The 9449-nt window shown below is 39.5% G+C and overlaps 1 protein-coding gene across 1 annotated transcript in view; it reads left to right on the top strand.

Moving 5' to 3' along the window:
• LOC107709456 (neuronal acetylcholine receptor subunit alpha-3) overlaps positions 1-6296 on the top strand; it is a 19477-nt gene extending 13181 nt beyond the window's left edge. Inside the window, exons 3-6 of the mRNA XM_016513940.1 lie at positions 712-756; positions 2019-2128; positions 2313-3372; positions 5714-6296. Of these exons, the coding sequence (XP_016369426.1) occupies positions 712-756; positions 2019-2128; positions 2313-3372; positions 5714-5839 (1341 nt within the window). The 3' untranslated portion in view covers positions 5840-6296. The remainder of the gene's footprint in view (positions 1-711; positions 757-2018; positions 2129-2312; positions 3373-5713) is intronic.
• The last annotated feature ends 3153 nt before the right edge of the window (positions 6297-9449 follow it).

Here is a 9449-nt window from a genome sequence, read left to right as displayed (position 1 = left end):
TTGCACAAATTCGAACATCTGGGTTGTGCTGTTCTGTTGTAAATAAATCTTAACCAATGATTCCTAATTGCATCTACTTCCGGGAAGGCCAAATAAAGTGCTTTTGCTTTCGCACTGATACACACAGCGTCTCCCTGACATGGCTGCATTAACACTACTGCTGTTCCTGAAACCACGCTTTCTTTCTTTGCGTGCACATTTGGGCGGTGTTATGCAAATCTTCCCAGATCGTGACGTAGGTATGTGGGGGCGTGTTAGAACGAGCCGTTTTAGGTAGGCGTGGTTGACTCTTAACTTTTATAAAGAATATCTCTTTGGATTTGAGACTTTAGTCTTTGCAACTTTACAGATCTTCTTTATGCACCAAGAGCTTGTAACACTCCAAAGAGAAAGGAAAAATTAAAATCGCATCATATGATCCCTTTAAGGAAAATTTGCTCAACAGGCATTTTTTTTTTCAGATTTTTCTTGTGAATATGCAGGACCTATTAGTACTGTTGAGGGTACTGTGATGAATGAATTGAAGCTAGTATATGAAAGTACTCCAAAGTACCTCCAAACCCCTTTTCTTGTCAGACCTCTCTTTCACATTAGACAAGAACTGTATTGATTTTATTGCCAGAACATGTTCCATTATAAATAATAGAGAATGGCTGTCTTTCTTTCTGATTGTTTCTGTCTTTGCCCCTGCCTGTGTCTTACTCTCTCTAGGACGAAGTCAATCAGATCATGGAAACAAATCTTTGGCTGAGACATGTAAGTGATTTTTGTGTGCAGCATGTAGGCCTTGTGCACATGTTTGTGTTAACACAAAGATCTAATCTTCTTTGTGTCTTGTACCACTCAGTAAGAATGTAACAAGAAAATGTGTATCGCATAAACATACAAAGGATGGGGTTGAGTAATGCAGGGGAAGAACAATACAGTATATATATACATGGAGCAGATGTGTAGGTGGAAACAGGACACCATGAAAAAGAAAAGTTATGTAAATAATAGAAAACGTAAAGGTAGCACAGTAGTTATCTCCAAAAACGAATGGAAAGAAAGAGGTTAAAAAGATGGTAATATATGTGCAAAAAGAGTCTAGTCTAACTAGATCAAACATTTTGCTTTTTTTAATAACCAGCAGAATAATAATAAACTACTGTTATTTCATAGTCAGCAAAGATTGTTTTGTTAGTTATTTAGTGAACTTATTTATTTAGCAAACCTATTTTTCATCCTCCAAGCATGAAGATACATGCAGGAAATGAACTTGGCTTTATATGTCTGAAGTGCTATGTTCTTATTTCATACTGAGAATATTTTTGTGCTTTATTATTCTTTGCGACTGTCTGCTTAGATAGATATTACTTTGATACTGTACATGTTTTCAGTGCTACAATAATGAGTACAACATGCTCCAGCATTACTGCTGAACTTATTGCTTAAATCAGCATATTGTGTTTATAGTTGAGAGTGATTTGTGTGTGTGATTCATTGAGTGTGTTGCCCTAGCTGGGTTCGGGGTAGGGGAGGGTTCTGGATTTGAATGAATATTTGCTGAATTTTTCTGAGAATGTGTGTGCTTTTGTTAAGCCCTGTAGTATTGTACAATCAGTCTGTACAATGCCTGATAGCAGGATGCTTGATATCACTGAACGCAATAGATCAGCAGTCCTAACAACATATCTCTTCACAAATATGTCAACAAACCACAAAATGAGACAGAAATGGGCACAAATACACAGATCTGCAAATACACTACTGCTATACACATTTACACCTTAGTATACACATTTGTTAACAAACCTCAATAAACAACATGCCTGCTCAAGCAGAAAATGTGCTTTCTTTTTTCACTGCTGATGGAGAAATAGTTAATTACGAAAAACATACAGAAAAAAAAACATACAAAAATAAAGGCTGTGACAGGGCACAGATGACACATGTACACATAAAAGTAAGTCTTAATCTTAATTATCTTAATAATCTTAAGCATAATTTTATTTAATTTTTTTGCGCTATTATCATAGATATGGAATGACTACAAGCTGAAGTGGTCACCTGCAGAGTTTGATGGAATTGAGTTCATCAGAGTCCCATCAAATAAAATCTGGAGACCTGACATTGTACTTTACAACAAGTGAGTGGAGTCTTGTAACCTAACTTTCAACTTCTATGAATTTAAGTTTATAGTAATTTTGAGGATATTTCCAGGTCCTTTTTTATTTTGAGCCAAACGAACATGATCAGAGCTAGCAGTCTGAGAAAATAAAATAGTAATGCATTAGCAGTCATAACATTCAAATGCTCTTTTTCTGACACAGTGCTGTTGGGGACTTCTTGGTGGAGGATAAAACCAAAGCTCTTTTGAAATATGATGGAACCATCACTTGGGTCCCTCCTGCAATCTTCAAATCATCCTGCCCTATGGACATCACTTACTTCCCCTTTGACTATCAGAATTGCTCTATGAAGTTTGGTTCCTGGACCTATGACAAGGCCAAGATTGACCTGGTACTTATTGGCTCAAAGGTAAACCTTAAAGACTTCTGGGAGAGTGGAGAGTGGGAGATCATTGATGCACCCGGTTATAAACATGACATTAAGTACAACTGCTGTGAAGAGATCTACCCAGACATAACCTACAGTTTTTACATACGACGACTGCCCCTCTTTTACACTATCAACCTTATTATCCCTTGCCTCCTCATCTCCTTTCTGACAGTACTCGTCTTCTACCTTCCATCAGACTGTGGTGAGAAAGTGACATTGTGCATCTCTGTACTCCTCTCTCTCACTGTGTTCCTTCTTGTCATTACGGAAACCATCCCGTCCACCTCACTCGTGATCCCTCTGATAGGCGAGTATCTTCTTTTTACAATGATTTTCGTCACCCTCTCCATTGTCATCACCGTCTTTGTACTGAATGTGCACTATCGCACCCCTATGACCCACACTATGCCTAGCTGGGTCCGTACCGTCTTCCTCCGAGCTTTACCCCGCGTTATGCTCATGCGCCGGCCTCTCGATCTATCAGAGTCTTCTGGAAAAGGAGGACTAGAAATTGGGGGCTCGTCCGGGACTGGAGCAGGACGAGGAGGAGAGGGAAAGAAGAGGAAAAACAGTGGATCTCAGCAGGGAGCAATGAACTCTTTGGAATTTGGAGAAGGGAAAACAGCATTAGAAGGAAAGAAAGGCGGATGCCCATGTCACCCAATGAAAGAGGCAACTGAGGGGGATTGTGGGAAAGTGAGTCGTCAGTTGAGTCCACAGGCTATTAATACAGTTGTGGCTTTCTCTGTGGTGTCACCGGAGATCAAACAGGCTATTGAGAGTGTGAAGTACATTGCTGAGAACATGAGGAGCCGCAACAAAGCCAAAGAGGTAAAGTGGTTCCCATTCAGTCAATCCACTCAGTACAACACATTGATTATAAGGAATTGTGCTCTCTGGATAAACACACTGCCAAAATTATTATTCCTTGACATGGAATTTGGATCCACATGCAGAGCTTTTCCATCCCAGCAAAGATTAGTCACATTAGTGTCAGCTGGGCAACACACTGCACTTGTGTGTCTGCTTGGGATGATGGCTTCTATCATAGCAGAAGTCAAATTAGGCTTCATGTTGGTGTAAGCTTTTCAGTCCTCAGTTTTTTCCAGCCATCTGTGTATATCCTATTCACAGGATGGTGGGAGTGACATCTCTAGGCCCATAGAAGGATCCCTTTTTACACAGGGAGTTCCGCAGGGTTCTGTTTTGCCAAATAGTGACAAAAGGCACCAGAATGTGGAACCAGGTAATGTCTCCTAGAGGGGTGTGACTAGTTACACAAGCTACACTTCCTAGAATTACTGGTGGTCTTTGTCTCCCATTATAAAGGTCAGCATGTTCTGATCAGAACAGACAATATAACTGTGTCTTACATAAGCTAAATGGGACCTCTGCGCCAAGCAGGGGCGGACCTCCTTTCCAGGGGAGGACCTTGTGTCAGGAAATGGCATCTTCAAAGGTGAACACAGATCTCCTATGTCAGTATAGGTCTCTTAGAATTGTGTGGAAATGTGAGGTGTCCTATGTTTTTATACCAAAACAGATCAGTGTGCTTCTCTAGGAAAAGATGCGTCCATGCATCAGTGGCCCAAGGCTATTCATTTAAGCATTTATTTTTGTACCGTCAAAAACATGGTATGCTGACATCCTCAAACTTCTAGTAGAACAACCTTGGTGTTTCCTATTTGCGTACAGATCTGCTCAGCCAACCAAAAGGGAAATTATGCATCCCTGACCAGAGCTGCGGGCTTTTGAGGTCAGTGTTGTGGGCTAAGTGTTGTTTCTACAGTTCATAATGGTAAAGCCTTCTCTACAAAAAGTTTTTATTTTCCATTCTTTTTTTAACATCTGAAAGTCTAGCAGAACTTTCAGCATGTCATAAGGAAATCTGTGGGGTTCCTTTGAGAGATGTGAGGTGCATCAGACTAACTATTCAACTATATGTCTAGGACCTTTCAGATTGTTTGATCAATTCTTTGTCTGTTTTGCCAATCCCGCTCATTGTACATTGCAGCCTAAGAAACGTCTCTCTCACTGAATTGTGGAGGCTCTTGGCATGTAACAGCCTGAGGGAGTGCACAGTCATTCAACTCGTGGGATGGCTGTTTCTGAGCTGTCGTATTAATTCCTGTTCTATATTTGCTAGATTCATTGGGCGTAAGCATTGGTCCTGTAGTCAATGTGTTGCACAGAGCAGAGCAACTATATATAACTATGAATACATAACAACTGTCCCAGAAGCAGGGGAACAATGTTCAACACATCACAGTCCCTCTCTACCTTAGCTACCGTGAAGCGCCTCCTTGAACGATAGGAATGACGTACACAGCAGTATTTGTATTCCTGCCTGGTGGATGTAGCTACCTGGCATCGTTGTGTGTTAATGGCTTTTCAGGCATGCATTTCTGGTCTGATTTCCAATAGTCAATGTGTTGTACCTTGTTTCCCTCTGGGAAAAGTAATTATTTGCTTAACTGTACCTTTACTCACATGACAAGGCATGCACTCAATCTGTCAGCCATTGTTCCATCCGCTTGTCCATTCACACATAATAATGTCTTCATAATAAACAACCGCATTGCCCATTGGATAATGAATATGACTCAAATTCCAACATAATGTCATGCTTTGATTGTAATGCCCTCACAAGGACAGGTTATACATCACAGACATCTAGCATAAGCTTATGGAAATGACTCAGCTGCTCTCAGTGGAAATGTTTACTGAGTGCTTCACTGACAATAAGTGCTTTAGATCCCTCAGTGGAGACATCACACTTTGATATGGAAAGTCTCACCACTTCATCCTTCATCTTCACTCTTGGCTCAGAGCCTCACTACTGAATCACATTAGCATTGTAATGCACCCAGTGCCTAAATATGTGGAGGGAAAATGTTTCGCGTAGCTCCGCTTATAGTAGCACAATCTAATTAAGCTTATCTCCATGTAGTGTGAATAAAGCATTCTGGACAGTCAGCAGACCTGCTTTTCACTCATTCTCATGGTCTCGTTGCCATTTTCTCCTCCATTTACCTTGCTTTCTCGTGTAAAAAAATTTCCTTCTATTTCTCATTTTCTTTCCCTGTTACCTCTAAACTCTCTTTTCTTTCATTTATTAACTTTCCATCTCTCCTCTTTTTCTCTGTTTTATTGTGTGCCCTTTCTCTCTTAGGTGGAGGATGATTGGAAATATGTTGCCATGGTGATTGACCGCATCTTCCTTTGGGTCTTTGTGCTGGTGTGTGTGCTGGGAACTGTGGGCCTCTTCCTGCAACCTCTGATTGGCTTCTTCTCGTAATTAACTATGCCAGCTTGCCTGTTTTAACCAATAATTTTCTGATCATATTTAATTAGTATCACAAGTGTTCCGTCACTAACAAAACTTTCCTAAACTATATACTGATGTTCTTGCGCAGCAAATAAATAATCAGGTGTTCTGTTTTTCTCTCTGCCACTCATCAATTGGAGAGTTAAAGACTGCTTTTTGCCTTTTTAACAATCAATCACTCCAAGTGAACTTTCTAATCACCATCCTGAAGCACTGAAATGTCCATAAGAAGACTAATCAGACTGATTGGTGTTCTGTGTCCACTGCTCAAAATTACATTCCACTTACAATATCTGATTACACACACAATATATGGCATTTTATACTAAACTACATGGCCATTTGCTCACAAATTCTTGGCAGGCACTCAGGAAAATCTGCAAAAGATAGTGATGGTGTTTTTCTTGCCAGTGGGAATAGAGTGGAGAAAATCGTCTCGGGTTACTTATGTAACCATGGTTCCCTGAGGGGAACGAGACACTGCGTCCTCTAGGGGTCGCTATGGGGAACGCCTCGTCGTGACCCGTGTCTGAAGCCTACATTGAAAAAACACCAACTTGTTTGGCCGGCGACAGCCATGACGTCACTACCGTCGCGACTAGTACAAAATAGGTCCGTGCCTCAGCAGCGGCGGGGCCTGAACCGCGGGAAACCGATGGTTTTCCCTCTCCCCTCGAGAAGAGAGACAAACGAGAGCGGAGCTTCTTCAGAGAAAAGCTCTCACAGTGCACACAGATTGCCCCCTCGAGGACATCGTGTGCGTGCTCCTCGCCCAAACAAACAACGCATAGATCGTGTGAATCATCGGGTGTCAGGAACCGCTGACACGGATGTACACACTTTCTAAACGCTTCGCTAGTGCTCGCCATAGTAGGAAAGAAAAGCTCTTACTTTGCTTTTTGGAATGCACGCTTCAAACAGACCGGTCAGTGAAGACGAAGAAGAGAATGATGTGCGCTACCGGCGCCTATTTTGTACTAGTCGCGACGGTAGTGACGTCATGGCTGTCGCCGGCCAAACAAGTTGGTGTTTTTTCAATGTAGGCTTCAGACACGGGTCACGACGAGGCGTTCCCCATAGCGACCCCTAGAGGACGCAGTTCGAAGTTCCACGAAAGGGAACCAGTTTAAACACAAAGAAATATGTTGTGTAGATTAGTTCACCGAAATCTTCGAGGATAAACAGTGAGCCGTGCGATTATGGGATGAAGTTAGTCAAGAATATGGGTGATCTATAAATAAACTGGTTGTAGCAGATAAGTTGTAGCATGGCTGCACTCCAGAATAAAAATGACTAATCAGGTCCCATTTATGCCAAATAATTTGTGTTTAGAATGAGATTATTTAATCTGTTTTTTCCTCAATGTGTCTGATCCCTATGATACTGCATGGTAAAAAAAAAAAAAAAATTTCATTTGAAGCAGATGTATTGACCATGATGTCTAAATCCTTAACTGTTTTTTAGTGGTGTGCAGGCTATTAAAATGACTGCTTTCCCTCCCTCTCTTTCACTCATGCTCTCTCTCTCTCTTGCTCCATCAGCAAGAGACATAATCCCCTCTTTAATATCACCATTTCAGTTTTTTTTCCACTTCCACTTGTCAGCTTCTGACACTTTTGTAAAACATTTTTTAAACAGATGTCTTTCAAATAAAAATATGTTTGTTTTTTTTTGTACTCACTATGATCTCTGTCTTGGCAAGCAATGAGTGTATTTATGTGGTGTGTGTCTGTGAAACGTGGCGTATGTCTGTGAAACGCACATGCTTATCTTGGTTTGGCTGCTATAGCAGAGGTTGGAAGTGCCTCTGGTTTTATGATTGGTTTTAGTAGCATTAGGTCTTTTGAAGTAGCAGCTTTTTATAATCATTTCATAAGTGTAAAAGCGGTTTCAGAACTATCTGACTTAATTGTAGCACAGTTGTAATCCTGTATACTGTTTATGGAGTGTGGGAATGACAATTTTTGCAACTTAAATGCAACAGTGATTTAGCAGATCAGTCTGCAAAGATTAATCATGTGCTATATTTATATATACTACAAAAAGAAAACTCTTCAATATGACTTTAGAGCAGTTCAAAATCTCTAAACAAATAATAAAGATATAAAGATATATATATAAAAAAAAATTATATATAAATTTTATATTTCATATTCCCCCAGTATATTTTGTCTAATGCACATCTTGCAGCAATTCATTTATAGTTCCATTTTGAAACACTGCTTGTGAATGATTTTTTAAAAATACGGTTAATTGAGGGCACTCAAGTTCCTACACTGCCATCATTTGAGAGAGAGAGAGAGAGAGAGAGAGACACACACAAATTAATTAGGGTAGAAACACTAAGACTGTGCTGTGTCTGCACTGGTTTATGTTCAGGAATGTCTATTTTCTTCTTTATATCAGCAGAATGTCTTGAATCAATAGCATCTCAAGCAATACAGACTGCAGTAGCATCTTTGATATGTGCCAACATTTGGCTGTGGCTCCAAAGGCTCAAGTAATTCATTAATTCCAAAGAAAAATTCTTCTATACATGTTCAGATTGATGTAAAGAGAAAAGTTAATTACCAACATTTGGCTGGAATTACCATAAAACTAAAGAGGCCTCTTTCTTTAATCTGCAGTTTTGTACACAACTGATCATTATTGATATAATGGCTTCAGGCAGCAGACACTTTATCATAGGTTTTCTGAAAATCACAGAATAATGCAGAAAAATGACTTTCCTGAGTTTATTTGTTTGTTTGGGCATTAGAGGACTATCAAGTGGAAAATGCACCTCTCTGCCCCGGTGTGTGTATGGAAAATCATAAAGTGTATATGAATATACACTTTAAAGTATAATACCAGTATAACACTTGGGGTATAAGTGAAGTGCTCTGTCTTGCACTTGATAACTAAAAAAAAAAAAAAAAAAATGAAATACACTTTAAAAAGTCACAAAAAAAAAAAATTAAAAAAAAGTTCACTGTTGTTGCCTCTCATATTACAGTCTAGTGGAATTTGGGACACAGATAATAGTCCAAGATCTGTGTTTATTCAGTGATCGTAATAAATGTATTTATTAATTTAGATGTCTTCTTATGAAAAGATGAAATAAAGGATTAGAGTTTTCTATTTGTGCATGTTTTCTCAAATGGATGAACATTAAGTTCATTTTCTTGATTGTTGTTTGAAAAGAACTTTGCATAAAAGTGCTCATCAAAACCTCTTTCTCTCTTACCGTCTTCCTTTCTGTGTTTTGTATAATCTGATTAATTATACTGATTACTGTGGATGTGCTGCCATATCCAAAATTAACATTTGTTTGTGCATTTGCATGTTTTTGCATTTGTATTACTCTCCCTTTGTCATTTTTTTTCTGGTTGCCTACAAAACTGGATGTGTGTGGCTGTGGCATGAGAACGCTAAGATCCTCAAATAAATTGTACACATTTACTTCCTGCAATCCTCTCTCTTAGAGGATACTACTTTTAATATTGTTCTCTTATTTTGCAGTGCTTAAATTCTGAGGTCAGGCTTACCTCAAAATACCGCATTTATGTCCTTCCAGGATTAGTCAGTCAACATTGTGCTG

The sequence above is a fragment of the Sinocyclocheilus rhinocerous genome, unplaced genomic scaffold (genome assembly GCF_001515625.1).
Source record: "Sinocyclocheilus rhinocerous isolate Xijiao unplaced genomic scaffold, SAMN03320098_v1.1 scaffold1648, whole genome shotgun sequence".
In the NCBI taxonomy this organism is placed as follows: Eukaryota; Metazoa; Chordata; class Actinopteri; order Cypriniformes; family Cyprinidae; genus Sinocyclocheilus; species Sinocyclocheilus rhinocerous.
Note: the sequence above shows the minus strand (reverse complement) of the source record. Positions and strands in the feature narration are given on the sequence as shown.